The sequence below is a fragment of the Diadema antillarum genome, unplaced genomic scaffold (assembly GCF_040938485.1).
Source record: "Diadema antillarum isolate AM-2024a unplaced genomic scaffold, OU_Dant_1.0 seq00001012_RagTag, whole genome shotgun sequence".
Taxonomy (NCBI): domain Eukaryota; kingdom Metazoa; phylum Echinodermata; class Echinoidea; order Diadematoida; family Diadematidae; genus Diadema; species Diadema antillarum.
The window spans coordinates 243,078-260,985 of record NW_027271848.1 but is presented as its reverse complement, the minus strand read 5'-3'; the positions used below and the strand labels follow the sequence as shown (position 1 = coordinate 260,985).

General features: G+C 40.8%; 1 protein-coding gene across 1 annotated transcript in view; it reads right to left on the bottom strand.

Annotated features, from left to right (window-relative positions):
* The window catches only part of LOC139742651 (pre-mRNA-processing-splicing factor 8), a 43,554-nt gene that overhangs the window by 18,595 nt on the left and 7,051 nt on the right, over nucleotides 1-17,908 (bottom strand). Inside the window, exons 8-25 of the mRNA XM_071653177.1 lie at nucleotides 17,209-17,314; nucleotides 16,082-16,272; nucleotides 15,593-15,712; nucleotides 14,752-14,941; nucleotides 13,839-13,958; nucleotides 12,513-12,647; nucleotides 11,521-11,730; nucleotides 10,805-10,921; nucleotides 9,937-10,143; nucleotides 9,194-9,357; nucleotides 7,022-7,148; nucleotides 6,349-6,541; nucleotides 5,389-5,576; nucleotides 4,749-4,913; nucleotides 4,356-4,429; nucleotides 3,560-3,706; nucleotides 2,153-2,363; nucleotides 914-1,030 (exon numbers count right to left, since the gene is read on the bottom strand). Coding sequence (XP_071509278.1) covers nucleotides 914-1,030; nucleotides 2,153-2,363; nucleotides 3,560-3,706; nucleotides 4,356-4,429; nucleotides 4,749-4,913; nucleotides 5,389-5,576; nucleotides 6,349-6,541; nucleotides 7,022-7,148; nucleotides 9,194-9,357; nucleotides 9,937-10,143; nucleotides 10,805-10,921; nucleotides 11,521-11,730; nucleotides 12,513-12,647; nucleotides 13,839-13,958; nucleotides 14,752-14,941; nucleotides 15,593-15,712; nucleotides 16,082-16,272; nucleotides 17,209-17,314 — 2,782 coding nt within the window. The remainder of the gene's footprint in view (nucleotides 1-913; nucleotides 1,031-2,152; nucleotides 2,364-3,559; nucleotides 3,707-4,355; nucleotides 4,430-4,748; nucleotides 4,914-5,388; nucleotides 5,577-6,348; nucleotides 6,542-7,021; nucleotides 7,149-9,193; nucleotides 9,358-9,936; nucleotides 10,144-10,804; nucleotides 10,922-11,520; nucleotides 11,731-12,512; nucleotides 12,648-13,838; nucleotides 13,959-14,751; nucleotides 14,942-15,592; nucleotides 15,713-16,081; nucleotides 16,273-17,208; nucleotides 17,315-17,908) is intronic.

Genomic DNA, 17,908 nt, shown 5'->3' with positions numbered 1-17,908 from the left:
TCACATGACCCTCTCTCCGGCAGTTGCACTGTTACGAAAACTCACACAGTGATAATGACCACTAACAGTACACATTGTATGAATTCATAAAATACCATTCAGTGACAGGCTGAACATATGAATATGTGAGAGCAATCTATTTGTAATGTTCTTCTGAGGGTGCATCAGTGTTGGGGATGTTCAACCATGGAAGGATACTTTATGGTGAATAAGGCAAGCAGCATGTAACTAGGTAAGGGCATCAATATACTGGGCTTGGAACCTCTCATTACCATTTCAAATGCTTCAGACTGATCTTTTTAAAAATGCCTCCCATTCCACCTCACCGGTCATTAATCATACAATGTCACTACAGGGGGTCACTCGTAAAATAATGATTTCATAACCAGCCATGATGGACTACCATGCAGTCACCTTAATAAGACTATCAGAATTTGAACAGTACGTCTTTTTTAAGCATGCCAGAAGTCAGTAGGCTAATGATAACTTTCATTGATCTATGTATTGACTTCCTTGAATTTCTACTTCATATCAAAGGCACATTTGAATGTTTCAGCTGTTTTACCAGGATGGCATGGGTAGAGGGCGGCCCCTCACCATCCAACGATGCATGGACTGAATGTTGTTTTAGCATTGCATCGAACAGTACACAGCATCAAGTAGGCTGGGACTGTAGATACCTGCCAATGCACTTCTATTTTTTTATCACTATCTATCTATCTATCTATCTATCTATCTATCGATCTATCTATCTATCTATCTATTCTGTTCATTTATGCAACCATAAGAAGTCAAGCACCTCTGAAAACCATACTAACTTCTTGTCTTCTGTGGTATGTGTTTTCAACAGAAATTAAGAGACTAAATAAGAAATGGTTCCTGGAGTAAATTCTAATGGTTACCACGTCCTTACCTTGGTGAAAGTGGTGGAGCCAGAAGCCATGAGGATCTGCCTCACTCTGTTGTGGAATCTCTGCAGAGACTCATCATCAACTCGCAGGAAGCACTGAGCTGTCCGCTCCTTGGTCACCTGATAGGGGAAAGGATCACCTGACTTGATCAGTCGAAAGTGTAAAATTCTTTGCAAAGATGTATTTCCACATTATATTTCATTACTAGCATCACATGTCAATCTGCTAGAATCTTGGACCATGGGAGTGAATCCTCTGAACTAGTATGAATGACTGCATGCTACTAAATATCTTTATCTCCATATTGCTACGTTGCTGTCATGCATTCTCTCAATTGAGAACATTGAATCTCTGTGAAATAAGTGCTCATGTGAGAAGGAATGCACTGAGATACATTGATTCTACATTCATTCAGACTCCCAATGCCAATATTTTGAATGATCAGTGTATTATGACTGACAGAAGGTAACAATTAGAATGGGAAGTATCCCTGGGTTATGGATATTTACAGATATTCTGAGTCTCTAATCATACTCAACTTATGTAGAGGGATGTTCCACTTCAATTTCTTAATGAGAGTCATTCTTAGGTAACAAAGCATTAATGTCTCCATCACCCTATGGGATGGGAGCTAAAAACAGTAACAAATCCACACATTTTCTGATGTCCAAGCTTTTTTACAGTGATAACAAACGTGAAGTGTTGGCCAACACTAGCTTCCAGCCTTTCATGGATACCTGTGTGTATGTGCGTGTGTGTGTGTGTCCTTTACATCTTTGTAGATATAAATCCACCTGTAAATCAGTATGCATGTTACATTCAACTGTGCTCTGTTCAATAAGAGAATCACTTATGTGTGTGTGTGTGTGTGAGGCAGAGGTATGAAATACATGTTGACAAGAAATCATTGGATATTCAAAGTGCAGTTTGTAAGAAATCTTAGGAGGTTTACACAGTTGTATGGAGTTAAATGATATGTCTCTATTTGGAAAAAAATGCTCAACTACAAACACTTATTTAAAAACTTGCATGGAGTCAGATTATGTCTCTATTTGGAATAATGCTCCAAACTACAAACACTGGTACAACAGGCATGAAAAAGTTTTCATAAGTACTGAGGGAAGGGAATGGGATCATAGGAGTTTAGTGATACATGAGAAGAAAGGACCCCCCCCCCCAAAAAAAAAAAAAAAAAAATAGAAGAAGAAACAGCAGAAGCTAGAAAAAGAGTCAGAGCCAACCTCGTTCTGCAGGTTCCAGATGCCGTCCTTGTGGGTGAACTCATCGCTGGTGGTACGACACTTGGGTAGGATCCGGCACTCAAAGCCGCTCATGTTGAAGAGCAGGTTGGGGTTGTCCTTGCTGTAGGCTGACACAAAGCTCTGTTCCCACATGAAGGTGGTGATGGAGCGTGGCAGACGGTTCTTCATGTCCCAGAACACTGCACGCCCACTTTACAGTGCAAACACACACACGGAGATACAAACATTATAATTAAACATCCAAAAATGTTTAAATGAAGAATATGTGCTCAACTTCAAAAATTTTAGAAAATAGAATACGCTTGCAAGGTAAAGTGCAATATTGTTGCATGTCTCATAGCTGAATATTCCTCTAGGAACAATATACTTCTACTAACATTCTGCAAATATAATCCTCTATCATCATTTTGACACTAACAAAAGCCATGAATGCACAGTCCATAGAGTGGCAATATTGTTAATGACGTATGGTTGTCAACAACAAAACCACTGCACCTCACAATAATCATTCTGACAATGAAAAAGTCTGACCTCCAGCACCATGCAAATGCCAAATAACATGAGACAAATACAATGAAAAACCAGACACGACACCAAATAGCCCAGACACAGACACTGAACATCACCAGACAGACACTAAACAGCACCAGACAGACACTAAACAGCACCAGACAGACACTAAACAACACCAGACAGACACTAAACAGCACCAGACAGACTCTAAACAGCACCAGACAGACACTAAACAACACCACATATAGACACTGAACAGAACCGAACACAGGAACAATACAGCACCAAACACAGACAACGAAAAGAAGCAAACAGCATCAAAACCAGACACTCAATAGCCCAACAACGACAATAACTGTAACAAGAACCACAAACTGTACAGAGCTTTTAATGCTGATGTTGTGTTTAACATAATTGTATCTGCTAGGAATCCAGGAGCGAGAAGGTTGCAAAGTCCTCCTCAATCCAACGATGCTATTCACAGACTTGGGTTTGATCTTGCATTGTTACGAAAAGGTCACAGCACGGAGGAATAGCCATGCCTACAGATACCAATGCTGTTTTCTTTTAATCACCCTAACAGTTAAGAAATAGCAATATTCTCAACTAAACATTAGAAAATCTGGAAGTCATGATGAGACATTTTACCTAACTTTAATAATGCATGAGTAAGCACTTATGTTTTGACATTTCTTGTCTGAATAATTATTGATTACAAAGGATCAATATAACAACTATCATTCATTGTAATAACAGATGTTGAGTTAAGTAATCTGTGCTCTCACTCATAATAATGTTCTGCCCCCTTAGGTATCATTCAGATATCAAAAGGAACCTAAGTGAAGGTTTTCTTGAGATGGAGTTCCCACTTACAGGTTGACGTCATGCTTCATGAGTCTCATCCTGGCGTCCCTAGGCCAACACTTCTTGTTGTTGTAGCCCACGATGTTCTCATTGTTGGGGTCCGGGTGCTCTGTCAGGTAACGCTGGATCAGGTCGCGGGCCTCCTCAGCAGTGAACCTGTATCAGTCAAATAGCAGTGTGTCTGATAACAACTCTGGTCTGAATAAGGTAGTAGCCTTTTCATAACACACCAAGTTTTCCACCATATCCTCTGGGAATGTCTCAGGATGGCTTTCATTGTCAGCACTAGAGGTAGGAAATTTTCATCTTAATCATCTATGCACTGGGCACTGACAGTTACTTGATCCACTGGGTAACAATCTAGAACCAATCACATGACAACCAATAGCATGCTGCATGTTAATGCATACAATTTACAAACTAACATATCTGGACAAATGTAACATGGGGTTTGTCTATACTTCAATTACAATTCACTAGAGAATTTCAGCTTATTGGAAGTGGACAAGATTCAAAGTCACTAAGAGATAGAGAAGGTGATCCTCTCATGAGATGGATCTACTACAACAAAGGAAAGAACCACAAAACAGTGAATGATAACACAGTCCACTACTATAAAGGATGGCTTTACCATCATTTCACCTTTGCACAGAAATTGAAATGTTATAGAAAGTTATGTAGGTGGAAGTTTGGATAGTGGATGCACAATACCATTTAAAGCTGAATATCCTTTGCAAACAATCTATTGTGAACATGCCATTTTCTGTTTTCTAGGAGGGAGATAGAGAGGATGGGAGAGGCTTACCTGAAGAAGATGTGAACCCTGTCAATGTAGCGTGAGTAAAGTCTGATGGGATGGCTGGTCTCTGTCACAACATCCTGTCAAAGGAAAGCAAGAATAAAACAACTTCATGAAACATTCTCGGCAACAAAAACAAACATCAGGTGTGAGTTTCTTCAGTTTGTCTCCCTCTACAAATTAAATTTGTTAAGATCGCAACTGCTCATCTGTAACTCAGACCTGAACTCACACCTGAACCTTCACCCCTCTGAATAATATCCTTCTTTCAAAAACAACCATATGAATTCAAAATGGAGTAATTTCTGGAAGAGATATGATGCAAGAGGAAAGGAATGACATTTCAAATTCAACCACGAGACTCAATGTCAGCTTATCATCAGGTCTTGGACCTTGTACCTGGAACTGGAGGAAGTCATTAGGCATCTGTGGAGGTCCGGCCATCTCGCTGGCCCTGTGTAAGCCCAGAACCAACAGGTCTAGGACCAGGCCATAGTACTGGACGATGAAGGAGGCAAACTGCAGGCCACGGATAATTCCATAGGAGTTGGTGTGGTTCATGTCCTGTGGGTGTGAGGATGTTGAAACAAAAGAGAATTTGGCTTTGGTCAAATATTTGACTTTATATTATGCAGCTGTGAGATCAAGCTACCCATCAGGCAATCTTCATTGATAAAATCATTGCAAAAACCATCAATTTCTCAAAAATGTCAAGTACTCGGGTACAAACTTTTATCAAGGAATGTCACTTGCATAGATTTGAGGGACCATGGACTGTTTGACAACTCTAGGGTGGGGAAGTGGTATATCTCATTTTTGGGTGTAACTGAAGCTCTCAAACACAGAACTGACAACCACAGATTTGCATGGTTTGTATCAAGCATTACAATCATGGGGCACAAACTTTACTGTTCAGCAAATTTGTGACAGATGAAACATTATGATTACGATCGCCTATCTTCAGTCAGTTAGATGAGAAAATATTAAAATGAAAGAGAAAGATATTGCTCTTGGCAATGCCGAGAGGAGAACAACTCACTTTGTAGTTGATGACCACATTGTTCTTGGCTGTCATGTAGTCAGCGATGTTGTGGTCGACAATGAGACGCAGCAGACGATTGAGCAGTGTCAAATCAATCTTCTCGTAGAGCTTCTCAAAGCGTGACTCCATCATCACGTTGCACTCACCCTCCGACGTGTCCCACACATCCTGCAAGTTGTTGATGCCTGAACAGAAACACAGGACAATGACAAACATTCCTTGAGAGACATGATCCATCGTGTACTTTCCCACAGACTTATTGCTTTCAGGACAACACAGTAAGCCTCATTATCTGCTGTCTGCAGTTCAAAGTAGTTACATGAAAAGATCTGTGACATGTATCTAAGTGTGTATCTGGATCACATTTATCAGACACAGAAGAACATCTCCAACTTCCCATTCAGAGATACAAATTAAAATTATCATAAAATTTCTTATAGTGCATTCTCCTTTCAGTATAGATGACACCAAACATACATGTTACAATATGACAATGTCTCAGTTTTTAAACCAGGATGGTATGGGTAGGGGGTGATTCCTTACCATCCAACGATGCATGGACTGAATATCGTTTTAGCATTGCATCGAACAGTACACAGCATCAAGTAGGCTGGGTCTGTAGATACCTGCCAATGCATATTGGGTACAAGCTGATATACATTTGTGACCACTATGGCCACTAATATTCTCCTTCTGGTGTACATTATTAAGTAACTGTCTAGATTTATCATGCCAAACATGATTTGTTTTTGACTGAATGATTCATAGTCATGCTTATCTAATGCCTAAGGAACAGCACAAACACAAACACACTATCTGATGGATCATCTGTAATTTAATTGGAAGAAATCAAACTGAAGGCATCATGTGAAAGCTGCGCCATGTTTCTACACTGTAATCTCAATCACACTCCACTTCAATCTCCCAAGAGTAAATCTCACTGCTCTCATAACTCACCCTGGCACCATTTGTAAACCAGCAGTGGCGGCGGCTCTGTGTCGGCCGGCTTGATCCATGGTGGAAAGAGACGCCTCTTGTCGGCCTCGTACCACAGGTACTGGTCAAGGTAGGCATCGGTGATCTTCTCCAGGGGCTCGACGTCGTAGACTGGGATGAGGTGGCTGTAGAGGTCCATGAACTCTATTCCAACCTGAGGAGGGGCAGGGAGGGGGAGAGTTAGACATCTGTCATTATAGGGTTACATTGTGATGTCACATGGCTTACCAGAAAATATGTGATTATTGTACAAGAGCTACACCTGTCACTTGATATATTGGCTACAGTGATTTTGGTCACTTCGACCCTTGCAAATTATGCACAACTAATCTGCTGTTTAGTTGAGAGAAAAATACAAATTTACGGCATAAGGCCATCCTTGGTATAAACAAAGATTGCTCTCTACAAAATTGCATGAAGCACTTATTTTTCATCCTTCAAGCTTGTCAAGAACAGAGTATTTCAACATTTTTGTCTGCAGTCATCCATTTTCTATATTACACCTTGCATGACTGTGTAAGCCTACAGGTTCTTGTTGACGTTGTTAGTGTTTCAGGAGCACTATAAAAGTTATAAAACATCGTTGGGGAGGGAAGGGTTAAATGTGCATGAATTCGATGATGCCAATACCGACCTCTTTGAAGGCACGCTGTGTGAGGAGATGACGTTTGATCCTACTGAGAGCCTCGTGGGGATTGTCGTAGGCCTGTTCTATCAGCCCCAGCTCCTCCCTCTGAGACTGGTTCAGACGACTCTTGACACTGTCATAACACAGACGAACATAACAGGTTATATCTTAACACCTGCAGGACACTAACACTGACACATGTTACACTTTACCCATGTCCGGACTCAAACACAAACATATGAGATGAGACACTATTGATGTTATTCACACTCATAATCAAGCATATTGTATCTTCACACCAGCAGAAAATCAACACACAAACACTATCATACAACCCGATTGATAATATTAATTACAAGAAACTCTTGTTACATAGTGCATATCACAAATATACATTCAAATCTCTACGAACACAATGGAGGAAAATAGCAAGAAAGGAAAAACAGATTTAAGGGATAGAAGAAGAGACAAGGTGAGATAAAATGAGAAAAAAAAACTCTGAAAAACAGCAAATTAAATCTACACCTTTCAAACAAATTGAAGAAATGCAGTTTTAAAAAACTTTCAAAATCCCTTCCAGAAGCAAAGAGAGGGACAATTTACACAAATTTCTGACATATTTGTTCTTACTTTGACACAAGAATGTAGAAAATGCTACAACTTTTGGTACACTCCAGAGAAGCATACACACACGACTTGCGAAGGCATGGAAAACCCACTAAGGACAAGCCAATTTTGCTGAAACACATATCGTCGCTGGGGTGACAAGACCTTGTATCTGCAATTTTGGTGAAAATGACCTTTTTGGATTAATGATACAAAATAATGGGTTACGTGATGTCCTGTCCAAATCCCAACTGTCTTACTTCAAAAACTAGAAATGTCGCTATGGCGACTGGTATGCCTCCGCCATAATGCATGATTCTCCTAATAGGTCTATACTCAGTAGTACATGTGGACAATGTGTGATTACATTTTCACAAAATTGGCAAATTATTAAAATGACATGTTTGTCACAAATGTATTGAATGTTTACCTTCCTTGACCTATGTTTAATTGGATGAATAGGAGAGCATGTATTTGGGGATTTAAGAACTTTAACTTGACTTTGACCATTTCATAAGTTTATGCACTGAGTAATTTTCAAGGTATGGAGAAAAAGCGCAATTTCTGTATTGAACAGTAAATTGTTATCATTTTCATCTGGCCTTTGATTTATAAGAGAAGCACTGTCAGGCAGAACATACATAAATTCAGCATGTACTAAGTTTCAAGATAACTTGAGCCACTTCCGAGATATGGAGAAAAAAGTAAGTTCAGCACTTTCACTTGATCTTTGACCTTTTGACCTTTGACCTTCTTGGCAAAAAAAAAATCCCAGAGAATCTCTATTGGGTTAGACATGCATATATCAAGTTTTAAAAAAAATATATCCTGCTGGCATTGCATAAATATAAGGAAAATAGTAAGATTTTGAAGTATTGCCCTTGACCTTTGACCCCATGAACCCTAAATTCCCTAGATAACCACTGCATATACACTATGTTCCATGAAGATACCTTGAACAATTTCCAAGATACAGAGAAAAAAAGTGAAATTTTAACATTTTACTTGACCTTTTGACCTTTGACCTTTTGACCTCATGACCCCAAACTTTCACCAGAGAATCTTAATTGGGTAGTACATGTATACACTAAGTTTCAAGAAAATATCTTCAGGCATTGCATAGATATGGGGGAAATAGTAAAATTTTAAGCATTTGACCTTGACCTTTTGACCTTTGACCTTGAGCATGTGCACTCAAAAGTTGATAGGCACAACTTCACCCCCTAATACACATACATGCCAAGTTTCATTAGGATACCTCAAAAGGTTTTGGTAGTTACCCTGTCCACAAAATTCATTACGGACGGACGGACGGACGGACGGAAGGACGGACGGACGGACGGACAACCCGAAAACATAATGCCTCCGGCACCACTTCGTGGCGGAGGCATAATGAAGTCACCACGGCATGTCAAAGGAAAGGCCATCCCAGTCGCCACAATACTTTGGCCAACATATTTTTTTGGCTCTCCTTAACATTTGACATTTTGTAGATACGAGGTCTTGTCACCCCAGCGACGATATTTCCCATAGACACCTATGCGAGTATACGCAGGACGTCTCAGCCCCTACCTGTAGGCTTCCTTCAGTCTCTCCAGGGCCAGGATGAGTAGTTTGGTGTCATGCTTGTAGGAGAGGGGAGGAAAGGGGATGGGGGAGAAACGGCGACTCTCCAGCCAGTGAACTGTGGTGGTGTAGATAGCAACCGCCTCCTCAGCTGTGATGTACGGCCCGTCCTGTGGTTACCACGGAAACAGGATGATAGGTAGGGAATATGTATGACAGTGTTTAGAAATGATGGGGGAGAATGTTCAGAATTACGATGGGAAATAAAATATCGACAATACTTGAAGCATATACATTGTAGTATTCATTAGTGTTCATGTAAAGTCCTATGATGACAGGAACCATGCAAATTTGTGATATTTGGCAAGGTGTTATACACTAGAGATGAAAATGTAACCAAATTAGTGCGACCGTGTGCTCACTCCATTTGAGGACTGTCCCACTGATGAAACACTGTGCTTGCATCTTTCTCTGAAGAACAGATTTCTATCGATTTCATGAGAAATGACTGTAGATAGCAATGAAAGTCACATGTACGCAAGGATGAGATGTAAAGAATTGTGTTTAGCAACACTTTGGGTGTACAGAAGATAAAGAGGAAATGTGTCCTTGCAAGCTTTTAGAAGGCATTTATGAGGAGAGATACATCCTGACACATTTTGAACATTAATCCATAACATCATTAAAATAGCAAATAGAAATAGAAAGATAGGATCGGCATTCAAGGAAGCCTCAACTCCATGCCTCACCTTCAGGTAGTTGTGCTGCCTCTCCTGCTCTGCCTTGAGGTACAGCCTGGTGAGCCGACCAAGGTTCTTCTTACAGACAGTCTTGTCCACCGTGGCCCCACGCCGAATCCTCTCCCTGTTGTAGTGGGCCGTGTTGGTCCACCAGTCTGCCTTGGACTTGACAAACCTCAGGATCATGTTCTCTATGGGAGTGGGCAGCCCTGGCACCTATACAACATGAAAGGAAAGCTGGCTTATCAACTCCAGATCAAAATATATATACATATGTTTCAGGTGATCAAAATCAATTACTGTTACAAGCTGCATCAATCATTTCTGTCACTAATTTCTTCAATCACAAGTCACATTGAAGCTTATCACTCAATATCATGAAGTACTTGTCAAATATGCTGTACGTGCTTGGTAACTGTACTGTACACATCAGGTTGATCAGGAGAGAAATGCCATGATACATCCGAATGAAGTAATATATTGTTTTGAGCTCTATATACATATGTCTTATCTAAATGAATATGACAGACTTTCTGAATGGTAAGGTAATATGACTGTGGTCTCAATGACACTATCTGTGCTTCTCTTCAAGCATCTATCATTAACGAGGAGAGATTTACTGGTAATATGTCTTCTGAAAAAAGAAATGGAAGAGACATGGGCTTGAGGAGACCAGGCTACGTGTAAATGTCAGTTGTCAAGCATTAGGTGTTTAGTGTCAGGTGTCAAGCATCTCGTGTCAGGTGTTGCAAAAAGAATTATGAGACATGAGCTTAGAGAAGGTCAAACTATATGCCAGGTGTTAAACATCAGATGTCAGGTGTTATGTGTCAAGTGTCTAGTGTTATATGTCAAGTGTTGCCTAGTGACACCTTACCTTCCATGGGATGTTGGCCTTCCAGCAGCGCCAGGCCTCACTGAGGTGCTGTAGGATGGTCCTAGCCTTGTTCTGCTTGATTCCCTCTGGCATCATGTCAATGATGTCATGCATCACCTGTTTACATGAATGAATGGGTGTAAAGTCGGGTTAAGAAAGGTGTCAGGAGTAACAAGTGGGACTAAGAGGGGGAAAATTCACTCTTTTCTCCTGTCTGCAGAAATTCATTAAGTCAGTAAACCTCTGTAAAAAAACACAAAACAAAACAAAACTGAAAATAAGCCATAAAGTTTCTAGAAACAAAAACAAAAGCTAAATCTTTAATCATGAACATGTCAAATAATACATGTACCACAGGATTCCTCGGTGTACATGCAAATCAAAGACAAATTATAATGTGATGGGATTGAGACTATTGTTAAAACATTCTGAACCAGTTGCAACCCTATGTTCAAATATCAATTGTGTAACATACAAGTTGTACATATATTTTATTTTCTTTTGTCCATGGGCTTCAATCACATGTTCCTGTCCCAAAAGTTCACCAAACTTGACTGAACACAGAGAGCATTGTACATGCTTTACATGGCAAGTCTGAAAAAAAAAAAAAATTATTGAATTTGACCGAACTAAAATTAACAAGGTGTGTTAATACTAACAAGTTACAAGTTACAAATCATGCAAGCTAAAGAAGACACAATGTTGTTCCGTCTCACCGATGCACGCAGCTCCAGGTCGTAGTGACTCTCGACTCTCTGCTTGGTCACTGTCTTGGTCACGCCCTTGGAGTGTCGTCCTTCAAACTGCCTGGAGAGGAGGTTGCCAAGCCAACGCTCCAGCAGCGGTGTCACTCCCCTCATGAAGAAGACCCAGACCCGCCAGCCGGGGGCCCAGCACCCACATCCTGGTCCCTTGCCCACGGGACCCTGTGACAATGTCAAACAGAAGGGGATCAATAACCATTAATCCTCTAGGTGCCCATAAAACCTTGTGTTAGTCCTATTTCTTCATATATTTGACTGCAATGTGAAATAAATTATCTACTGAAATGTAAAAATATGGCAATTTTACATAGAGACCTTGTGATGTAATAAACAATGAGCAATTTAGCCTCGTTTTCTGAGGTGCAATACCAAGAATATCTTGTCCAACATGTACCTGTATGTATTTTGAAGACACTTGTAAACTGATGTGGTGACCAATTCCTACACACATCATTCTTCCTTTCCTGACATAATAAACCAAATGGAAAAAGCCCATAACTTTTGTAACAGTAATGCTGATGTTACAGTCATAATCTGTAGTATATGTCTCACCAAGATGAGACAATGTATTTCACAAATAGCATGTAAAAAAATTCTTCACCCCCTTTACCAAAATTGTCCATTTTACATATGCCAGCTTCTTACAAGCCTGCAAGATTTACATGCGGTACTGCCAACTAGTTTTGCCAGCTACTACAGAGTTAAGGTCATACCACAGCAGGGCCCTGTTGTATAAAACCTCTATAATTAATGGCAATTCTGTAATCATCGGTCACTTATCACAGCATCATCATTCCATGGCCAATCAAAGCTAAGGTATCACTGATGAATGCCCCTGACTGCAGTTTTAGCGTTAATTGTAAAATTACCATCAGATAGTTTTATACCACAGGGCCCAGTTTTCTTGCAACAAATGCCAATGCAGCCTCTGACTGTCTACTTACCGTGTTGAACCTGTAGTAGATGACATGCTTGAGGTCCTTGCACATCCTGATCTGTCTCATCAGCTTGTACTTGTAGCGGTACATTCCAGTCAGCTGGCCAACATGGGCAAAGATGTACTGTATGCCATCTGCCAGCTGTATGTCAGACATAAACATAATACATCATTACGCTTGGCTACAGTGACACATAGGCAAAGATGTACTGTGTGCCATCTACCAGCTGTATGTCAGACAAATGAAATAAACCATTACAGTTGATAACAATGATAAGTGGGCAAAGATATAGTGTATGCCATCTGCCAGCTGCATTAGGACACAAACATTACATTACAGTTGGTTACAGAGACACTGATGCATAACAATAGATAGATTAATGCTATTACAATGAGTTCTTGTCTGAGTCTGTCTTCTATATGGTAGTATCAGACAGTATTGCAGTCTTGTGAGAGGATATTATGATAGACCCCGTTTACAGTGCGGGACTGGGCTGAGCCGCGGCCGAGCCGCGGCCGTGCCGCGGCCAAGCCCAGCCTCAATTGCGAGGCCGGGCCCCGCAATTTTGTCCATTCGGCCGCGCTTTTGATTCAAACCTTTTAATATGTTGTCATAGTGGCGCTCTGCTTGTACACAAATGCAATTTGGTATTGTCTGGTTTTCAGACCCTTTGCCAAATGAATTCCGTGGCGACAAAGTCGCCGTTCGGGCAAAGGCCTTTGCCGAAGGAAAAAATCCTTTGCAGGACAAAACCACCTTAAACTATACTAATTTTCGACGTTGAGGGGGTTAATATCCTGAACAGCGAAATAGTACAGGCAGAAGGTTTGGAAGCCAGACTAAAATTGGCCGCGCATTTGGCCCTGTTTACGTTTACACTGAGAAAAGGCCGTGCTCGGCTGCGGCTTGGCCGCGGCCGAGACCACCTCCAGAGGGAGGCCAAATGCAAGGCCAATTTTGGCCCCGCATTTGGCCTTTTGCGCGTTTACACTGAAGCGGGGCTGGGCACGGCCGCGGCCGAGCCGTGGCCGAGCCTCGCACTGTAAACGGGGTCTTACTGCTGGATATGGCAATGACACCATGTTACTATGTACTTTTATACAATTGTATTTGTGCTGAAAGCAATAACATTATCAAGCTGCATGATTATACACAGTACATGAGACTGGAATGGTCTCTAAAACAGTTTACAGTACAGATCAACACAATATTAATGGACTTATCTCTAGTGGCCAGCCTCTTTCTCAATTGAAGTCATCCCTACGTGTCAGCCATTCACATTCTACACTTGTTAACCCTCAAATGTGGCCTTAGGGCTAGCATGGAACGTACCTGGAAGGCATCCACGTTGCCAAGTCTGTACTGGACGTGACTGTCGACCACTAGTTTGGTCAGACGCAGGATCTCACGACACAGATGGAAGGCGTTACCGAACCGGGACTTCTTTCTTTCCTGTACATGGGAGACAGATGGAGTTTGTCAAAGGAAAAAATGAATATTCCCCTATACACCACAACAGCAGGGTGGTCACCATTTGGGCTTTTATGCGAGGAGTGCTTACAACACTGAGTGTAGAAGTCTTCATTGCTAAATATGTGTGTATGGGGGGGGGGGGGGGGAGAAGGGTTGAAGTGACATGGATCAAATTAGGCTAGGACTGAAATTCACAGGGCCAACCTGTGAAAAGAGTCTTCATACAATAATGAAAGGCACCTAAAATTTGCCTTCATCCAAGAAGATATGAAAGGCAAATTCACTGGGTGTTTTTCACTTCTCAAACTTTATCCTTCTAATGATTTGAACTCTGCCAATCTGATACAAAGTGCTAGCTTGAGATGAAAGGAACAAACTGAGAGGGTGTGTATGGAGGGTGACTACATATAGTGGCAAAAAATGGAAAGCAAGGCACAAAGGCACATGTGACCTCCAATAAGCATGGGTGATCACGATCAAAGTTTGATGCTGTTTGCCTCCATGTGTATAATACCAGTAGTACATCTAATCTAAACCCATTTGTTTCTTAAAACACTGTAACACATACAAACAAAACCCAACAGGGCTTTTCAAGTTTTCAGAAGATTTTGTAGAGTAGCTCCATGGGCCAAATATCTCAAATCGATGGTAATCTCCCTATTTGATGACTCACGGTAAGGTTGCTGAACCATTTCAAGTGTGAAACCTCAAACTGGGATCTCAAAACCCATCATTCACACCCTCCATTAGCTTTGGTCACCGGCAAACTTACCTTGGTGGTGAGGGTCTTGACGGGCTTCAGGTTGAAGTTGTAGTCAAGATGGAGGTAGTTGAGGTTCTTGCGATGGATGAGCAGGTTGAGCATGTTGTAACCTTGGCGACAGACCTGTAGCCCCACCTCCACCCAGTCCAGACTGGTAGACTGGAAGAACTTGGTGGCCTTGAAGGAGCGGAACAGATATCTAACCAACAGAGAAAGATAAATATTGAAGTCAAGAAGAGATGTAAAAATACTTAATGATACGAGGGAGAAGATATTTGTTGATAAAAATACAGACTGACTGAGAGAATGAATTCTTGGGAGAAAAATGGAATTCAAGAAGACAAAGCTATTAAACAGATAGAAAAACAAAGTGTCATATACACAGCCACACACAAATGAAGAAGGAAGACATGTAGAAACTTGGGTAGGGATAAATTCACATTCTGCATTTAAAAACAAAAAGAAGTCACACCCACTTTTGAGCAAACATTTCTGACAACCAGCATACTTTCAAAAGTGGGAAAAATGTGTAAACTTTTAAAATACTGTACACATTGACAGACTAAGAAAGCATGATTATGATTAGGTGAGAAGCAGAAAAGCTTTACGCCTCTAAAAATTCACTATGAACTACAACGTTTAAGGTTTTCAATGAAAACACTTCCTACATTCATATGTAACCTAAGGCATAGGGTCAATGCAACCTCAAGCATATGATTATAAATAAGATTTGGGCAGGGGGAGTGGACAGATGAAGGGCAGATGGACAACCCTAAAACACAAATTCCCCAGCAACCTTCTAGGCAAGTATAACAACTTTTTCAGGCACTACATCTCTGACAGCACATACCTCTTCTTCTGTGACTTGGGTGGCTTGTGTTTGAGAGCGTTGAGCACGTAGATCTTGAGGAGCTTCTGGTAGGACACACGTACTTTGACAGGCTGACCGCTTGGACAGTGCTCACGGTACCTAGTGACAAACATAACGGCAAATTGAGGCTAGACGTACCATAGCATACATAATGACATACTCTAAGCTGGTAACATGAACACATCTCAGTCTAAAGAGGTATTTTATATAATTCTTTATTTCATATCAAAACAATATGCATATGTCACATTTGCATTTAATGATATTCATCTCTGCATAAAACTGCACCAATTGAACTGAAATTGAATTGAAATTCCATTTACTGGTTTCATAGCACTGCTGGGGTAACATTATCGACATCTGCATCATCATTAACATCATCATCATCATCATCATCATCACTTTAATTGTCATCTTCAACAAAATCACTTTTTTTTTAAATCATCAGCTTCACAATCATCATCTTACCAAGTCTTGACCAGAGGGATGTCCATGGCTCGCCTGTGTCGTCCAGACCGCAGGTTGAACGGCCTTGGGGCCCACAGCAGTGCGATGCCGTTGGCCGTGTTGTCTGTGTAGAGAGGACGCTCCTGCAAGAACGGCTGGACGTATTCTGGTAGTTCAAACTCCTCATCATCGTCAGGAAGTGGCTCCAAGTGCTGGTGTAAGTAAAGGCATGAATGACAATGATCAAAATTCTGAAGCATTAGTTTCAGAAGTGATACATTCGCTATTTCATTTCCCAGCATACACTTTAGCCCTTACAGGTGCCATACATACTGTTATGTGCAAAGAATGTCATTTTTACTTATGATTAGAGAGCTTTCAGCTAACTGAGGCTAAAAGTCACAACAGAACAACATCAAACAAACAAACCCTCCAACTCCCAATAAGAACTATAACCATGTTGAAAAGAGCTTACCTGATTGGAAAAAACCCTCATCACTATCTTAAACTCCCATCAAACCTTTCCAAAAGTACTGAAACCACATTTTAAATAGTAATTGATGCACTAGCATTTTAATTTGAAATCCTGCTTTCTGTTTTATGATTTTTTATTAATGAGTTCACACAAAAGAAAGTATCTTTGTAGAGTAATCAGTCATACTTACATCAGACTAGTCTCTTGCTCATATACATAGTTCAGGGCCCCGTTTCATAAAAGATGTTGGGGTGGCAACTCTTGCTAGAATGGCAACTTCCAATAGCAACAGCCAATCAGGAAGCTGGATTCTTTTCATTACTATGACAATTGCCATTTCAGCAAGAGTTGCTATCATATCAACTTTTTATGAAATGGGACCCCGAAGTTTGCATTTGTGAGCAAACAATCTCTACTTACAGCACATTGATAGAAAAAACTGAATCTTTTGAGATGAACAGGAATTAGCAGCTCAATAGGACTGGACTAATTTTTGATGAAAATACAACCAGGCATATCTGGTGAATAGTATGTCAACATTCCAAGTAAACATGTACCTGGTATATAAATTTGAGAAAGACTTGAAGATTAAAGAGCAAGATAGAGTAACAATCCCACACACCCTAACTCACACTCCAACTACTTTGTAGTTCAAAAGGTGAACACCTATTACCTTGACAGCATGCCTGTGTGATATTGGGTTGATCAGAGGATCAAAGTAGAATGCTGGAAGGTCAGGGTCCTCAGTCTTGATGAAGACTACAGGTGGAGTATGGTACCTGCAAAGAGAACAGAGGGAGCCAATCTCATCTTTTGCCATCTAGAATGGAATACTGCATGCATGGAGTCCATAACAGTGACATCATAATAGAAACGCCAAAAAGAGATGAAACAGCACCTACATACAGTAAAACATGATATATTTGTGGCATGAAATTTTCGTGAACGAGCCGACGGCCTTTTTCGCGGCATGAAATTTTCCAGAATTGCCAGTGGCATTCAATGCATATAGTGTAGACAAGAACTTTCATGTGCATTTCAATTTCGCGAATCTTGACGCTCGCAAAATTCGCGAAATTAAAACACACGCGAACATTCCTCGTTTTACAGTAGTCCAGTCCGGATTATGTGAGTGCGCTGCTGTGGTAATTAATAAAATCTTGCAATTATTCAGTGCTAAACAGTACTGTGAAAACCTTGCAATGTACAGAAGAGGTAAGCAGCCTCATGTAGTGTAATATATCATTGAGTGGTTTGGCGTAGTGTCTCGTAGTACTTAGTTTTGAAGTGCCAGTATGGAGTGGCAGCCTGATGTACCACAGCTAGGTGCAGCATTCTATGAGAAGAATAGACCAAACATGGACATGTAACTG